At 49.9% G+C, this 18,024-nt stretch overlaps 1 protein-coding gene across 10 annotated transcripts in view; it reads right to left on the bottom strand.

Moving 5' to 3' along the window:
• Positions 1-18,024, bottom strand: part of TANC1 (tetratricopeptide repeat, ankyrin repeat and coiled-coil containing 1) — a 206,469-nt gene that overhangs the window by 3,852 nt on the left and 184,593 nt on the right. For all 10 annotated transcript variants that reach the window (XM_074363727.1, XM_074363733.1, XM_074363734.1 and 7 more), the window contains 7 exons: positions 7,344-7,477; positions 5,946-6,069; positions 5,472-5,647; positions 4,397-4,529; positions 2,983-3,074; positions 1,156-1,302; positions 176-276 (listed from right to left, as the gene is read on the bottom strand). In XM_074363727.1, the coding sequence (XP_074219828.1) occupies positions 176-276; positions 1,156-1,302; positions 2,983-3,074; positions 4,397-4,529; positions 5,472-5,647; positions 5,946-6,069; positions 7,344-7,477 (907 nt within the window). The remainder of the gene's footprint in view (positions 1-175; positions 277-1,155; positions 1,303-2,982; positions 3,075-4,396; positions 4,530-5,471; positions 5,648-5,945; positions 6,070-7,343; positions 7,478-18,024) is intronic.

The raw sequence follows: 18,024 nt of genomic DNA, 5'->3' as shown, positions 1-18,024 counted from the left end.
CTAACGATATCCACGGCTGTGCCTCTCAGGAGCTCCCGATTCAGCATTAAAAGGGATGGGAGGCACTGAGTGATGCTTATGACTCAGAAGCCCCTGAAGTCAACCAGCAGCTTTGATACTAGAGAAACAAACACCAGAAGGCTCCCCCCGTCATGTATCTAACCCCACACAGTACCTGCTACTCCTCTTCGCTCTCGCCCTGGCGTAAAAGGCTTCATAGGACTTTGGTTTCAATTCGAGAGCCTTGGAAGCAAATTCTTCTGCCATGCCGAAGTCCTGGTAATAATATTTAAATACATGAGTCAGAAGCAGCACTGAAACATGATTACAGGCAACTTTTTATAGGAATTTTGTTCTAAAGGTTAGCGAATTGAGACACAAGTGGAGAAAGAAGCTGGTTTTTGAAGTTAGGAGACACTTAACGCTTATTAATGTTCTTAGGAGAGGAATCCAACAGAGAAGCAAAAACTGGTGACTCAAGAGAGCGGTAGGGGATGGTGGTGGCAGCAGTGCACCAGGGGTGAAGGCAGAGGGGACCCCACACATGAGAAGTGCCTGTCTCAGAGACGGGCCGGGACGCTGTGGCCACGGTAGCAGGAAGGCAGTCGGAGCATGTGGGCGCAGAAGCAGACAGGTCAACAGAGTTGGTGGTGGGAGGAAGAAGTTTAAATAAAAAAAAAAAAAAGGAAGAAATAAAGTGGTATTGAAACGACTCTAGTTACTAGTTACAAGTTAATTGTGAGTCAACTACTATTAATTACAAATCAACCGGTTCCTGGCATACCCACTGAGCAAACCTAATAATACCAAGCAGATTTTAACACATTTGTGTCCAACTTTACAATGACCTTTCCTTCTGAATCTGGGGATGGGCCCCTCATGATGATGTTGGCACCGTGCAGCTGGGCAGGGGTCGAGGAGCCATCTGCATCTGCAGAGAAACTGTCCCCAAGTGCATTCTCTCAAAGCCTTGAGGTGGGTGGTGACAGTGATCTAAGGACGGTCCCAGACAAGCAGCTCCCCATGTGCCAGATTCACAGAAAAGTGCAAACACACCAGATGGGAGGTCCTGTATTTGGTCTGTGCAAGGGCAGGCCCTCACCACCATGAAGACATTCTACTGCTCAAGGACTGGACTGAGAGGCCACCACTTACATTTGTTTTCCTTCGGCAGCGAGACAGATTGAGATAGAGGGAAACTCTCAGCTCACTGAATTGTCTCATGTCCTCTCCGAATCCTTCCCGAGGAAACTTCCTTAAGGCGTACTGGTACCTCTGGGCTGCCTCCTTCATCTTCCCTTTCTAGGATTCAAAAATCAGAGAAATCTGTGCTTTTCCAGAGATGAATAAGGATCTTGCTGAACGAGGGCTGTGGCTAGAACCAGTACACTGACCGGCATGGACACCAGTATGGACACCTGTTGGCCTCGCTGTCCGCATAGGCGTCTGCAACCCGAACTTCACACAGTAAGAGAGAAGCCAGGTTTACAGGAAGAGATCTGTAAACGGCCAAACTGATAATCATCGATCTTAATACATCAGAGTATTTCCTCTGTTGTGTATTTTTGACAACCATTTCATGAATGATCTCTCATCTAAAGATACTTTAATGCAAAGTGTAATGGAAATCAGACGGGAAAACGATGCAGTTCCTAAGGCAAGCTGAGTCTTGTGGATAGATCTAGAGCTGGCTGGAGAATAATAATCTGGCTTTTACGAGGAACTAAAGCACCGGCTTTAAAACTCAGAACAGCCCCGCATGTCATCTTCAAGGCTAAAGAAACCCATTTGCTCCATCAGTTCCATCGCACAGCGGGTATGAAGTCAGTTGAAAATGGCTTGATATTTCTAACATAATTGCCTACCCAAATTCATATTAAAACCACTTCAAAGCCACAACAATACACACTCTGAACTCAATTTCAAACTGATTCCAAGTCAGGAACCCTGCTGGGTCTTGCTATATGCCTATTTATTTGTTATTATTAAAAAAAGAAAAGGAAAAACTAAAACACAGCAAGTGCAGCAGCTTCACGGCAAAAAGGATTAAAATGGCCAAAATTTATTTTTTTGTTTTTTTGTAATCTTTAATTCTGTCTAATCATAGACCTGGGAAGAATAATGATCTATGCAAATGGCCTAGGCATCTACTTACCTAAACCAGGGGTTGGCAAACTATGGCTTCTGGGCTGAACCCAGCCTGCCACCAGTTTTCATAAATAGTTTGATGGGGACATGGCCTTGCTCATCTGTTTGTGTGTTATCTGTGGCTGCCTCTGTGTCACAACAGCAAAGCTGGGCAGCTGTGACAGAGACCACAGAGCAAAGCCCAACATATTTGCTACCTGGCCCTGGACAGAGAAAGTTTGCTGACTTCTGACCAAACTGGATGTCTTATTTTGAAATTTTTACTTCAAAGTCAAACTTTTTGATCTTTAAATTATATTTCCATTTCTAAGGGTAAGTGTGAAAAAAATTAATTCCATCTCCTGAGTAACTGAGTATTATATATTACTTGATTATTTTAACTAAAAAAATGTCTAGAAACAGTCTGAAAGTTCAGAAGCATACAGATATTAAAAATAAGATAATCAAGGCTTGGCAGACTTAATTATTATTTTCTACTGAAAATGTCTCCTGAGTGTTCCTTTCCCATGTCTCAGGATTCCAGGATCCAAGGACTTTCCTATAGGATGTGCCAGTTAAACCAGAAGCAACTCTCCCTTCACACCAAGGCTTCAGGCCATAAGTCACCGTTATAGTGCCAGGATTCGCTCAGAAATGATGGTTCTCAAAATGGCACAAAGAGAATGGCTCTGTACCTTGAAAGTTCTGCTGTTAAAATACCAAAGCCTGGGCACAAGGCCAGGCTGGCACCTCCTAGAACTTCTCTTAGCCAAACATCACAGTGACGTCCATGAGACACCAAACTAAGGGGCTGCTTGTAGGCCGTTACAGCACAGAAAGGGCAGTACCACTTACTTTGTACATCACGTTTCCCTCCTCCATCAATTTCTGTAAAAGTATAATCAAAATGTCAGGCTTGGAGGTAGCCATCGCCCAGGCAGCATTTCCTGCAAAAGAAACATTCATTCAGAGGCACTCCAGTGGTCCCGGAGGAAAAGGAGCTCAGTGCTTCTTGGCCCCACCACAGCCAAGCCCACAGACAGCAGAGGACCCAGCTGCAAGGGCCAGTGCTGGTGCGTCCTGCAGGCCCCCAGATGACAACGTAACAACGGAAACGGGGCCCTTAGAGGGGACCTGCATCCAGCGCAGACTGTTACTCTGGTAGAAAAGTACTGGGACGAAAAGGCATCAGTGCAGCCACGAGCCACCCCTCCCTTCTACGGACTTTGCTGCCAAATTGCGTCCTGGGTTTCCTGCAGCACCGGGCACGACGCGGGTGTGTTCTTAGCGTCTCCCGCACTCGCTGCACGTCCAGTGCCAAACCCGCCCTGAGATGCTGGCCTCCGCCCCGCACTCCCGCCCCGCTCCAGCCCCGCCTGTGTCCACTTCTCTCCGGCCGAGGGTGCAGCCACCACCTCCTGTCTCAGCGTCCTCTGGACACGTGCAGGGAGCGGCGCTCGGGGACAGACTCTGCACAGTGACCTGCTGCTCATCATGACCTCAGGAAGCTACTCACCGCCTTCGGCCGGCTCCCTCCGCTGCACCGTGATGTATCAGTGCCCACCTCTAGCCAAGGTGAGGACTTAACACCTGAAACTGCTCACAACGGTTCCTAATGCCGTGAGCTGCTCAGTAGTATCACCTTACCACCATCATCACAGTCCCCTCCCCACAACTGCTGGTGGCTGAAGGGCTGACAGACTAAACCAGAACCGTCTGTCCTGGTCCTCTTCCCCTGCCCTGAGCAGTCTGCCATGTTCCAACCGGCCGCACAGAGGGGCTCTCCCACCACCTCGGTACCCTCCCGTCACCCCTCTTATCTCCAGTATCCCATCAACTTCTCCTCACTGAACCTGAGGTGATGTTGCCCGCTGTCTTCCCACTGACTAGCTAACCGCCGCCCCCTCAACCCCACAGCAGCTCTCGCACAATCACCAGTACAACCAATCTGTGAGCTTCCTCGCCCACCAGCCCCAGCCCCTCCCTGCTGAGCTCCCCGAACTGCTCTGCGCTACAGCTCCCAGGCGCCCACACCACAGTGCTGGAGCAGGGCTGCCCCCTCAACAATGCCGCTGCCCACACGGGCGGTCATAACATGAGCCTTTTAAACACTGAATTTGCTGTGATTTGCTGAGTCAGAGAGGGAGAAAAAAAATCTCCGAACACCTGACACCTTACTTCTTACCCTGGGAGCAGGAGTACCGTCCTTAACATACTCTAAACTCTGAAGCTAACCCCCTCTCACTGTTGCACTGAGGCATCCACTGACCCAATTTGGCTCCTTTTCTCAGCAGAGTGACCACTACCGATGTGTTTCGACAACCGATGGCTCTGTCCAAGGGCCGCATGCCGCTGTGGTCCACATGCTCGATCACAGCCCCCTTCTCAACCAGATACAGCACCTGCGGAGGGGAGAGCACAAGCACTGAGGGGCCCCGGGGCGGGAGCCCTGCACACTGCCGATGCCACATCCCGCGGCAGGAGCGGGCGGTCTTAGCTTCGCTCTGATCTTAGATGCCTCTGGCCTAATGGGATCTTGCAATCCACAGCTCCAACTTGCTCCACTGAAGGGACTTTGATACCAGTAGTGAGGGAGACAGGTGGGTGCCTCTGGCGAGGGACGTATGTCCATGCACCCACAGACCAGAGGCAGGTACACGCACGCCATCATCTGTCTCTGTCTCACCCCCTCTCCCTGGCCACAGATACGAGACACAGCCATTCATCTCCAATTACTCAGGAGGCAGACTTGTGCCATGGCTGCAGCCAGTGCGTTCGCAGGTTACAACAACGAGCACTTTGGAAACACTCAGATCTACACAGCCTGGGTACGGAAGCCGAAAGAGTAGCAAACTGGGATCAGCTGGACTGTATTACAACTCACTTTAAGGTTTAGAAAAGAGACTTAAATATTGGGACTGTCAACGTGGCAAGTCTGAGACCATGGCACAAAGACTGACTTGATGTGATAGAATAGCTGTCACTTGGATTAAACAGAAAACAACAGGAAAAGCCATGCTGGCCACAGAAATTGCTCTACTCACATATATAAAAATGATTTTTAAATGATCTATCCAGGAATTCCATTCATAAGGAAACTAAGAAAATAAAACTACATATGTGTGTGTGTGCACAGTCATGTACGTTTAAGCTTTTCAGGGTCTATTACAATCTTAACTCCAGTTCCAGAACAGACTGCATGCCAGAAAACTGGAGAAAAATGAAAGCCACCCACCGCACACAGGGACACCATGGCCATACCGGGCCAGCCTCAAACCTGTGGGGGTGGATCAGTTCCCAGCCTGCCTGGTGCAGGTGGGAGCACAGCCACCTGCGGTACCTACGGTCTCCGCGTCGCCGTAGAAGGCAGCCAGGTCCAGGGGGCTGCGGCCATTCTTGTCTGTCTGGTCAATCTCGGCTCCTTCCTCAACCAGGAACTGGACCACAGCCCTGTGACCTTTCAGACAAGCCCAGCTTAGTGCTGACAGACCCTCTTTGTCCAGAGAAGAAAGGGCAGCACCTGGAAGAAAAGCCCAGCATAGACCATGACCTTGGAGAGCCGGCCCGAGGCAAACCCTTCCACACCTGCAAGTGCCCGGCCTGGACGGCAGGCAGCAGGCCTGTGAAACCTGAAGCCGCCGGGTACGTGGGAGCCACTGCCTATTCCCTCTCCTTGCGCACAGGTTAGAAAATGTCCATGACAAAAAGACTAAACAGACTGAAAAAAAAATTGAATCAGAATGTCCTAAATGGGTCTGCCAAGCTCTTTTCTTTTTCCATCCAAGGGAATCCCCTGCAGGGGCGGCCAGTGCTGCTACCTTTTGAGAGGAGAAACTCCACGGTGCTCAAGTGCCCTTCACAGGCAGCCACCATGAGGGGCGTCCGGCCCTGCTTGTCACTGAGGTTCACGTCACAGCCGCAGTCCAACAGCAACCTGACGATCTGAAAGGAACACTAGGAATTACATGTTCCCGACGGCCCCTCAAACCATGTGCTCTCTACCCAGGCAGGGCTTCCTACCGGTAACAGGAGGAAAAGGATTCTCCTTTTAAAAACCCCTCTCAGGTGTGTGATCCGTGGGGCTGGTAAAATCTTTCTATTGTGTTCCTCTGAACAGAATCTGCTTCCAGATACATCTTCTTTTAAAAACGCCCAATTCAATGCTGTATCCATAGAACATGCACTTACACGGCAGAAATTTGGGGGTGGGGGGAAACCAAGCAGTCAAGTGATGACAGGACTGCCACCGTGGGGCCCAAGGGGCAGCTGTGCAGCCTCAGGGAGAGCACCGGGTCAGGGCCCGTGCGGTGCGGGCTCCGCGCTCCTGCAGGGGAGACGCCCGCCCACCCTCTGCCCTCAGCAATCGGCTTCCCAAGGCTGGGGACTGGGGGACAGCTGGATCCTGGACTGTCAAGGTGAGGGATTTTTAGCAAAGATTCCTGGAGGAGAGTCAAAATTATGCTTTAAAAGTGCATGGCGAAAGGGGGACGAAATCCCAGTGAGGCACCTCCTACGACGACCATCCTGGCAGGAACGGCCCCCAGAAGTCCAGTCTCTCTCCTTCTTGTTTTTTTGCCACAGCAACAGAAGGTGGCACAGTCCCACCGTCTTCTTGTTCTCAACACACTAAAGACATGTCCCAGCTTCCCCACAACTCAGGAAACACTGAGCCCAGGAGAGAGGTTTAGCTGGGGCACTGCACAGAGCTGTGAGGGTGGCGGGGAACGGACAGGATGCACCAAGCTCTTGGAAAGCGGGTAGGGGAGAAGCCAAAATCTAGGTGGGGGAGCACTCCCAGCTTCTCCCAACAGAACTGGCAGGAATCAGGCCTGACGCGACTCCATGATGTAAACCCAGGTCTAGAAAATTCTTCCTATCATGGACATGGTGAGATCCACTTTTCTGTAGCTGTGTGTAACCTGGTGCCAGGCATGGGGTAGATACGTGGTCACTGTTTACAAAATGAAGAAGTAAAGGACTGAAGAGCTGCTCACAAGGACCCCTTGTTGCCTTGAATTAAAAGCAGCAATATGTCGCACCCAGTAAAAGAAACCAGCCAAATCAAGGTGCAGGACCAGAGGGGAAAATGCTTCCTTTTCCAAAGAGCACAAGCAGGAACCAAGAACATGAAAGAGACAGGGCCCAGCAGGGGAGATGGGCAATAGTGAACTCTATCCCACTCATCGCTTCTGAAGCATCCAGGGTCCCCTGGGTACCTGCCAATGCCCCTGGCGTGCCGCACAGAACAGTGGGGGGACCCCTCTCCTGTTGGTGCGAGACACAGCAGCCCCACGCTCCAGCAGCAGCTCGCAGACCTCCAGCTTCCCTCGTCCTGCAGCGGCCGTCAGGGCTAAAGGTAAGTCATGGGAGGAGGAGTCTGTTAGCATGTGGTGGCTAAAGGTGGCCCCAGATCCTTTGAACTCCACCCACTGAGAGGAAGGGGACCACATATCTTGCCCCCTGGAATCTGGGCAGGCTCTATGACAGCTTGGACCAATAGAACATAGCAGAAAGGATGGTGGGCGCCCTGGGCCTGAGGCAGGTGACTTCCACTTCCTTGCAACACTCCTCGGAATCCGGATGCCACGCTGTGAAGAAGCTCAAGCAGCCCCGAGGCGGGACCCACGGGGGAAGCTCTGCATGGTCGACGTCCCAGATGAGCTCTCAGCACACAGCCAGCAACAAACGGTCACCCATGTGCAAGTGGCATCCCCAGACTGAGTCCGGCCACCCCAGCTAGAGCTGTGTGAGCAGACATGAGCCATGCCCACACGGCCAGCCAGCACTGTAGATTCAGGAACCACTAAGTGTTTATGGGATTGTTGCTTTTTCACAGGAAGAGATAACCAGAATATGGTGCAGCACAGAGATCAGTGTTATTGTCCAGTCCAGTTTCTTACCCTAAAGTCATACATTTCAATCAACAAGGACTAATAATTCCTGAGGCAGTAAGAGCATATCACATCACTCCTGCCTTCATGGAGCTCAGCCTCTCTGCAACGGGTCAAGATTCTGGATTTAGAACGTCAGGAAAGCAAAAAGGATGGTCAGACCCTAGAAGGCCATGAGTGCCCAGGCGAACAGCGCCAGGTGGTCCTGAGGCAGGGAGCTGCCCCTGGTGGTGGAGGTGCCGTGGGAGGTCAGCCACGGACAAAACAGAAATGGTAGGAAGGGAAAGAATACAGAGCAAGGGTCCTCGTGATGACCTCACATCAGTGTTTGTGCCTCCCCATAATGCTCGACTCTATCCCTGGGACAGTTCTGGTTTTAAATACGGCCTCACACCTATACATTTCTGGTTTCCTGAATGGATTAAGCATTCCTACAAATCAGTCAGATGCCTCATTATGAAAATTAGGAAAACATAGGCACAGGACCTCACAGAAGGTTAAGACCAAAGGCCAAAGAACTTATGAAAAGTGCCCAACCTCACCAGCAGTCCAAGTGATTGAGAGATGGGACTCGCTGCCGGCTGAAGACATCCTACTCCCCAACAACCCCTCAAGCAGGCTCATGCCCGGGGGTGCCTTGCAGCACATGGGGAGGCTGCTTGTGACGGCCCCCCACTGAGGCAGCCCAGCTGGCTGTGCGCAGCCCACCCCCACCAGTAACTCCTGGTGCAACCACTACACAGCAGCAGCAAACGCTACGCAGCTCAGTGTGATACCTGTCCAGTCTGGGCCTGATCTTCCTCTGAGGAACAAAGAGGGTGCCACCTGCTGCTTTACTAGTTGTCTCAAGACTGGGCCGCCAGAACAAGACAGAGTAGAAGCTACTGTGGATCTCAACCCTGGGGGACCATTCCTATCTGTGTTACAGGAACAGGCTAGTTGTCACCCATCCTACTACGTCTAAACTTGTAGGTAAGTCATAAACGAATACCGTAAACAGCCCAGTATTTATATTGGTTTACACGCTGACGCATGTGGTGGAAGTGGGGTTCCCATACCCACATGTTTGAACACCGGAGGCCAACGTGATCGTGTCTGTCCTGTGAGCACCCACACTACGGGGCCTGGCCCCGCTGCTCGGCACGTCCCTCAGTCCACTCCTGCCAGGGTGTGAATGTCAACGATTCCTATAACGCCTGGGCCTGGGGGCGCTTTTATAGACACTGTCTGGATGGATGCGACCTGCACCCGAGGCTCCTCTGCAACCTTCCTCCACTGAGGGAGCCCTCCCCCGACTACACGCTGACAGCGGCCAGGGGCGGGCACCCAGCTATGGGCGGGGATGCCCTGGAAGGAGCAAGCTCAGGACCCTCCCCTTTGACGAGGCCTGAGGCAGCTGGTCCACCATATCGTTCCAGTCTCTTTTATTTGGCAAACAAGGTTCGCTCACATTATAATTTGGGGGGGGGGGTGCTTTTAAGTCAGGATTTCTGTTGCAGCTGCTACAGATTTTTCACAACAGCACATCAAAAATGACAGCCAGGCACTAAAAATAGGGCCCTGTGTTTCAAGAAGGCGCCAGAGAAGCCAGAAGTGAGAGCAGCTGACGGTGGGAGGAGTGCCGCCCAGGGCCTGCTGTGGCGCTGGGTCCCTTCTCTTCCTTTCCAGTCGGACAGGAAGTCCGACTGGGGACTGGCTTCCTTTCGAGGTGAGAAAGCACCTGCCAGCACAAGCTGAGAGTCTCACGCAGCTCGCCTACCACGGGGCACACTGCACACGAACGCCTCCTGAGGTGCCCGCTTTCCAGTGATACTGCAAACCCAGGACCTTTTCTACTCAGATTGAATCTTTTTGGCCTCATCACTCAGGACCCCTGAGGCTAGGGTTTATCTCAAGTTCCAGGCCCACAAGGATTTAAGGATACCATATTCGGAAATAAGAGACAGAAGAGTCAACCACAAGCTTAAACAAACAAAATCATGCAGAACTCTGCTCAGGAATTCCAGCTATTCTGCTGAAAAGGCTGTCCTCAGAGCTGACCCCCGGACTCTAACAAGGGTCAGTGCGCTCTGCCTGGACGGAGGAGAAGGGGGAGAGGACCAGGATGGGAGGGGAGAGCGCCCAGCAGCGGGGCCAGGCCTTGTCTTCTGGCCAATGGAACTCAAAGAGGAACAAGAAACAAGGCTGGGTATGAAATGGTGGCTCTGAAAAAAATCAATCTGAGCTCATGGCACTTCTCAGGACTCAAATTGAACCTTCTCTCTCTGACCTGCAAAATCCTCAACAAGATGGCATTTTTCTAATTAAATTCCCATGAAAGTATCATTTTCCGACTACATTTACCTCGACAATATGATCCTTCATCTTCAGAGCATGAGTAGACTTGTCATAGCAGCTGTTCATTTTAGGAAAACCCAGATGACACTCCACAGTATGAAATCCTCACTGAAAACATCAGTGAAATTCGGTTCTTTGTGAAATGGGTAACTGGCTGGAACCTACTGTGAGTTAAAGTTCTCTGGGCAAAGATGTGATTAACAAAAACTCAACTGTCAACGTGCCTGGAATACAGTCATTCCATAAACAGGGCTGTTTATAACATTTTACAGCAGATCTGTCCCTCAAGCACCCAGGGATGTGTTTCCAGGCACGGGCCAGCCAGCCAGCCAGAGGGCTTCAACAATGGACTGTCCCCCACCCCCAACATGCTTCTGTCCCAGCTTAGAGACTGAGGGAAGGGTGACAGGCCAGTGCACACACAGGCAGTTCACTGCTCCAGACAGTGACATTATACATGGATGACCCAGGCCACCTTCCAAGGCCTGGGCTGAGCACGTGAGCCCAAACAGTTTGCCCCCAGCAGAAGCTCCCCTCCTGCGGGCTGGGATGGCTGAGAGGGCGATGGGGACAGAATGGCTCAGCTTTGCTGCTGTGTTTGCATTTACTGGCAATTTACTTCCTAACATGCTGACTTTTATCATCTTTTATAAAAACGGATGGAAAAATGGATGTTAGTAAGCAGCAGCGTTCTCACAAACGTCATCTGGTTTGTGACCAAGATGGAAACCACTAGACAGAGGCAGAGAGGACTGAACCTCGGCCGGAGGCTCCCTGAACGAGCCCCACTCAACTGTAAAGGGGGAGAACAAAGGGAAAAGGTGCACATGGAACACTGGGAAAGGCCCAGCTATTCCTTTTAAAAGGTGCAGCGTAATTAGGGATTTCATGGTTTTTCAGACCTCTCTGGGAAGGGCAGCCCCTCCTCCTGCGCTTTCTACTAACTGACCTCTCAAGTTGTTACGGCAGGGGCTACACGGCCTGTGTCTGGCCTTGCTGCCCTCTGGGTCTGGGCAGGCCTGCCACTCAGGGAAGCTGGCGTCAGACTGAATGGAAGGAGCACCCCGACCCCTGCCCCAAAAGCCAGGCAACACCGCTGGCTCCCTCAGCCGGCCTCCCCCTTCTAGGAACAGGCCTAGGTCTATAAAAACTCAACCCCACAGCCTTGCTTTGTTAGGCATTTCCTTCCTCCCGGAGGGAGGGGAGGGCTTCCATTAGAAGAACTTCCCAACAGCTATAAATTCTCATCTCTGCAAAGATCTGAAACCTCGACAATACAAAGGATAAAATGAAACACAATAAAGACTGCTCTCACTGAGAAATGCCACTGCATTGGGAGGCAAGCCCCCAGGGGCTGCCAGCACCTCCAGCCTTGACAGACGGCTGCGCCGGGAGGGGCCCAGCCACTCAGTGACCTTAGGAGCAGAAAGCCAGCACAGCCCAGATACTCTCGGAATCTCACGAGTGGCTGTTTGGAACACTTTCCTTATTGTTCTGACCCTTCCTTTCTCCATTTGGCGGAAGTCTCCCAGGAGGGCCTGCAGCTGCAGGCCGGGCTGGGGTCAAGGAGAGGGAATGTTTCAAGGCCACAGGCAGCAGCCAGGCAGCACCTAAGAAGCTTGCCTCCTCCACCACATCCACCCATTTCCCACTGAACTACTTATAAAACAAGGCAGGAACCAAATCTGAGGAACCAAGACAGCCCTGACATGTTATTCCAGTTCTGGTGTAAAACATGCTGTCGTCAGTCTCTGCGCACAAATTAAACACGAACCTCAGAGTGCCGAGGAATATTTTTTAAAGAAATAAAATGTGCCGTTGCCACTAAACAGGACTTCACGTGTGACCAAAATTCTTCTATCCTTTACATCCGTGAAGTAATTGCAAAGTAACTAAGATTAGGTCACTTCAGCATTCATTCAATACTCTATCGTGACTAAATGTATGGCATATATTACAAAATATATTAATTATTACAAAACAATTAATAATCAACTCATCACAACCTTGGTAGCATGTTATATCTGTTGAACACTTACAACTGCCAAGCTCTGGGCAAAATACTACATGTGAATTGTTACTTAGTCTTGACAAGAATCCTTGGAACTAGATGATTATTATGTCCATTTCATTGAGGTGAAGGAACTGAGTTACAGCATTTGCCCTGAATCATGAAGCCGGTTCAGTGTCAGCCTGGAATTAAACCCAAGCAGCCGAATGAACCTGGAGCCACGCTATCAAAATAGGAAGATCCTGCCATATTTTAATAATATACTCTGACACTCGTCTAGTGCTTCCTATGTGATGCTTTGTGGCCTTCCAATTCATAAATTCACTTAATACACAACTAGCTTCTATAAGGCAGGTACCACTATCCTGGTTTTACAGATGAGGAAAATAGGGTCCAGAGAAGTTCAGCTACTTGCCTCAGGTCACACAGCTACTGGGAGGCAGGACAGGATTTGAAGTCAGGGAGTCTGGCTGGAGTCTGAGTTCTCAGCTCTTGCACTTTTGCCTCCAGGAAAAATATCCAACTAATCAAACAGACAATGAGTGCTGTTTTAGAACAAGAGAACCAGAAAACACTTTTCTTCTCCCGGAGGATGGTTATGCTTTCCCCCACAGACACTCAGAATAATCTATAATGACCGTGTTCCCTTCTAACTCTGGGCACAGGGCATCCTAAGGCCAAAACAGTAGCTCAACCTGGTGAACATTCAGGACGTTATGACAGGAACATCCGTGCTGTTCCTCGTGTCCCCTTCCTGACTTTTTTTCTTTTTTCCTTTTATGTATTATTTCAAATAAGCCTCTCCAAATCCTTTGAGAAATAATGTACGCTATAAATAAACATAAATTCAATTTAAAAACAATTTCCTAAAACAGGGATGACAGAAATCACATTTCCTCCTACAGACACTGTGCCAAAAATCTATCAGAATATCGCTGCTTTGAGCAGCTGTCGCTTCTAAAGTGTGTGGAGAATGCTCACATTTGGGATGGACCCTCTTACACGCCAAAGTGTTTAAAGCACGTACAACCTGCTGCTCCTCCTTCTCTCCCGCAGGGGCCAAGTGTGGACCAAGGAGAATGGAGTTATGTGCAGGACTCCACGTGAGGGGTCTGTGTGAAAAGGGGGTGTTTCAACGAACCCAATCTACTCAAGTGCACATCCAGTCTCAAAAAAAGAAAGAATCCAAGTATCATTTCAACAAGGATCTGCAAGGATCAATGATGACTTTTCTGCAGGAGAGCAGGTAAACTGTGCACGGTCCTGCCAACAACGATGGGCTCAAAGAACAGACAGCTGTGTTTGTGGTAAGGAGGCTCTAAGCTACCGAAGCGTAGATGAGCACCCCTTTTCATGTTGAAAGCTGAAGCTCTGTTTTTGTTTTTTAAATGAACAGCTAGGAACTCACTGGAACAACGGACTCTGTACAGTGAAAACAGTGTGAGGAAGGTGGTGCACAGGGTCCTGGGAAGCAGTCAAGCCACCAGTTCACCTGCACCTGAGATGTCTCTGTGGGTTTCCACAGGCCCCTCATCTGCCCTGTAGGAACACAGGGAACACAGGTCAGCTGACCTCTGCTGTCCTTCAGCAAAGGAGGGGACTCTGAAACACACCCTCATGAGGGGCAAACCCCAGGGGTCTGCCACAGCAGGAGAGGCACAGGGTGTGGACAAACCCAGTCCCCTTAGTTCTTACCCCTAAATCCCCTCCACTGTTGGGTGACCCCCACAACTATCTCTGTCTTTCTAGAGCCTGCATGACCCCCTCCCCCAGAGTTCTACCTCACCTCACTGTGCCCCTCCCCTCACAGTCCTAGGTTACCGCCCCATCCTCTCCCTTCAGGGTCCTCAGCGCCCCTTCTCCCATCCTCTCCAGAGTTCTGGGTTCCCCACACCATTCCCCTCCCTTCCAGGTGCTGGGTCACCCCCACCATCTAGGATCCTGGATTATACCCCCACCAGCACCCTCTAAGGTCCTGGGTCACCCCTCTTCCATGCTTTTATGCTAAGGACAATCAAGAACATCTACCTTTGTTAGGACTGACAAACATGGATTTCCACTAGTCTTACTGCACTTTTCCAAAACAAACATGAGCGCAGGAAGGAATGCCTGGACAAGGATTTTCCAACAGCAGTACCAGTGAGATGCTCAGGACCTTCAAAAACACAGGTATCTTAGGTGTACAACAGCAAGTCATTCAGTGTTTCTCTACAGGATACACTTAGCAAATTCCTTAACACAAATCCTCTGCGTGCCCCAACAAGCATGGGACCAGTTCTTTTCCTACCAGTCTCTCACCTGAAATTCTGCCCTGAGATGCACACACATGTGTGAAGGCCAAACTCAATCCAGTAAGTCTCAAATTTACTTTAAATGCTCACCAAACAATAGCCCTCCTCTCTCCAAAGAACCTAAGGTAAAATCTGAATGAACAAAGGGGGCATTTTTAAATCAACAATCAGGCATCCTGTTGCCTGGTGTGCATGCACCGAGCTCCAGGGTGGCCCTGGGCGTGATGTGCTCAGCTGCCCATGGTCCCTGCCACCAGTGCGGAAGGACAGCTCACCTCCAGGAGGGCAAGCAGAGCCCCAGAGTGGAAACTGAAGGAGCTGCATGGAGACGCAAGGGAAACTTAAAACATCAGGATGTGATACAGCTCCTTACCCGGCGTCCCGGCCCCAGAAGGAAACTGTGTGTGTGTGTGTGTGTGTGTGTGTGTACGCGCGCGTGTGCATGCGTGCCAGAAGGAAACTCTGTGTGTGTGTGTAGTATTTACATATGACTGAGCTTATTTACAAACTAAAGTATTTACCGCCTAAAAGAGCAGGGACAACATAAAAGAACACTTTACATGAAATATTTCAGTAAGACTTCTGACTCCCTCTGATGGGGCATCCCTGCTCAGAAATTAGGGAAGGGCAGCCCTTGCAAGCAGTCAGCTGAAGGGCAGGGCACCGTCCTAACCGTGTGTGAGCCCAGGGCTCCAAGCCTGCTGGCAGACTGGTTACAGAGCAGTCAGGATTTCCAATGGGACAACAGCGTGAGGGTACAGCAGACCCTGGGATGGGCAGCTGGGCTGGTGGTGCAGGGAGGGAGATATTATGGATACAAAGGTGGGGCTGGCAGAGGCCATTCTGGCCTGTCAGCTGTGTCCACACTATGAGTGGTGGCTGACAGTCTTGTTCCCAAAGATGCAACCCAGCACCCACCACACTGATAATAGGTTTGAAAGCATCTAAGCCCACCTGGAATCCAGCAAGACATGACCTGAGCTATGATAGACACAAAGACACCAGAGGACTGTGCTCCTATGAGCAACCAGGCTCCTCACCACTCCCCTCCCACAACAAAATTCCTCCCAGATTTTTCTGCAAAGTAAACATCATCTACACTAAAAGTTACATAGCTTTGTTTTCTTTAAACCCTCCTGTCCGCTCAGTTAACACCTACGTAACAAGCACCAGACAAGGTCAGCGGCTAGTGGACACCGGACAGGACAGTACAGAGAGCAAACATTTCTTTCCATCATCACAGAAAGTTCTAGCAGACAACACTAGACCAGACACAGTCACCTCACAGAGATGAGCACAAGAGACCTGGAAATTTCTGCCCTCATGAAGCCCACAATCTGGGGATGACAGGCTTTTGCCAAACAAGCAATATCAACAATCAAAATTGTAAGTGAGATGTACTACAAAGGAAATTGCCAAGTGACCCCGAGAAGTCAGGGCTGGGAAGGCTTTGCTTATAAGAGAGGCATATGTACACGAAAAAAAAAAAAAGGTAAATGCTTAAATAGAAGGGCCTCTGTTCCCCTATAATATACAGAGAGAAGTCTGACCAGAAGCAGACAGCAGGCTTACAGCCTTGAGGGCTGCCTGGAGCTGGAAGCGCAGCTCCTCTGAAAATTCACAGCAGCATGAGGTCACCAGTTAGGCATCTCGCTCATTTCAGTTTGGGCTGATTCCCATCAAACACTGACAAGGAAACAGTAACCAGTTAGGTCAGGACTTCCTGGGATGTGGAACGCCTGAGACAGATCACACGAGCATCTGATGGGTTCTGGTCCTGATCCAGGCTGCCCAGAGACCATGGGATCAAGACCATCCCACCAAGCATGTGAATGCCTTGAGCAAAGGGTAGAGCTGCTGCGTAGAGACACACCTAGGAGCTTCTCACGCCTCCTCCATCTGAGTGCCTGTCACACTCCTTCACCTGAGTGAGCACAAGGGGAAGCACCTGAGAGCTACAGGACTGATTTTTGAAGGGCTGGATCTAAGCATCAAACAGACACAAAAAGCAAATGGTTTCACTTGCTGGTAGAAAGGGAAACTTACATAAATTAAGCTCTCTGTCCTCCAAAACTGGTAGAAATACAAGATACCTTGTTTAATTGCACTTCGCAGATACTGTATTTTTTATAGACTGAAGATGTGTGTCAACCTTGAGTCAAAGCAAGTCTAGCGACACCATTTTTCCAACAGCATTTGCTCACTTTGTTTTTGTCTCACATTTTGGTAATTCTTGTAATATTTCAAATTTCACATTATTATATATTTGTTATAGTTACCTGTGATCAGTAATCTTTGATGTTACTATTGCAAAAAATTACAACACACTGAAGGCTCAGATGATGGTTAGCATTTCTTTAGCAATAAAGTATTTTTAAATTATGTAGATTCTTAAAGACATAATGCTACCGCAAACTGAATGGACTAGACTACAGTACTGTGTAAACGTAACTTTTGTATGCACTGGGAAACAAAAAATGTGTGTGACTTGCTTTATTGTGATATTCACTTTATTACCACAGTCTGGAACTGAACCCACAGTACCTCCAAGGCATGTCTATATTCTGCAATTTTTCTAAAAGCTCTTAGATTTACTGCAATAAATCCCCAAAGTAAACATTGCTACCATTTTTGATAAATGTCTTAAAAATCTACTATATACTGTCTTGTCTATTTACACCTAAGACAGGAACCATCCCCTTCTAGGATGACGTTTGGTGACTCCAGGTCGTCAGCAGGGAGATGTTCAGGGCACTGAAGGCACAGGACTGAGCCCGCTGCCACCACCCCCACATGGACTGCCTGAGTGAGGAGGGGTCTCCCAGGGGTCTGTGTTCCCTGGGCTCCCTCCTCCCTGGCTGCCAGCGATCATCGTCTCTCATGGAAGACCTGTCGATTCCAGTCAGCAACAGGCATGAAAACCACACTTTTGCAACGTGAAGTAGATCCCCTGGGATCGCAGGGGTCTCTCCTGGCAGAAAAGTGGAAGAGGACTTTGTGCACTGATTAAGTGCCCCCACTTCGGGAATGGGGCTGTGAGAGGAGAGATGGACAGGTAGCTGTGCTCCAAAAAGGAAGGCATGGCTGCTTGGAAACCAACAGGCCCTTCAAAGATGGGCAGGTGAGCCAAGAATAGACCACAGAGACGCTGCCTTGTAACCCCATCAGCAGGTATTTTAGAGCCAAGCTGTTCATAGCTAACCTATACTGAACAGACCTGCATGAACCCATGTTAAGGGTCAAGGAGAAATAACGAACTGCATTAATCACACAAAGTTTCCGGTTGTTCCCTCACCTTCCCACACCCCAGACAGGATCGCTCTTGGGATCCTACCCTCAAGCGGTGGCTGGAGACAGCCCAGCTCTA

Source organism: Camelus bactrianus, chromosome 5, assembly GCF_048773025.1.
Source record: "Camelus bactrianus isolate YW-2024 breed Bactrian camel chromosome 5, ASM4877302v1, whole genome shotgun sequence".
In the NCBI taxonomy this organism is placed as follows: domain Eukaryota; kingdom Metazoa; phylum Chordata; class Mammalia; order Artiodactyla; family Camelidae; genus Camelus; species Camelus bactrianus.
The sequence above is the reverse complement of the archived record's forward strand: the minus strand, read 5'-3'. Positions and strand labels throughout refer to the sequence as shown.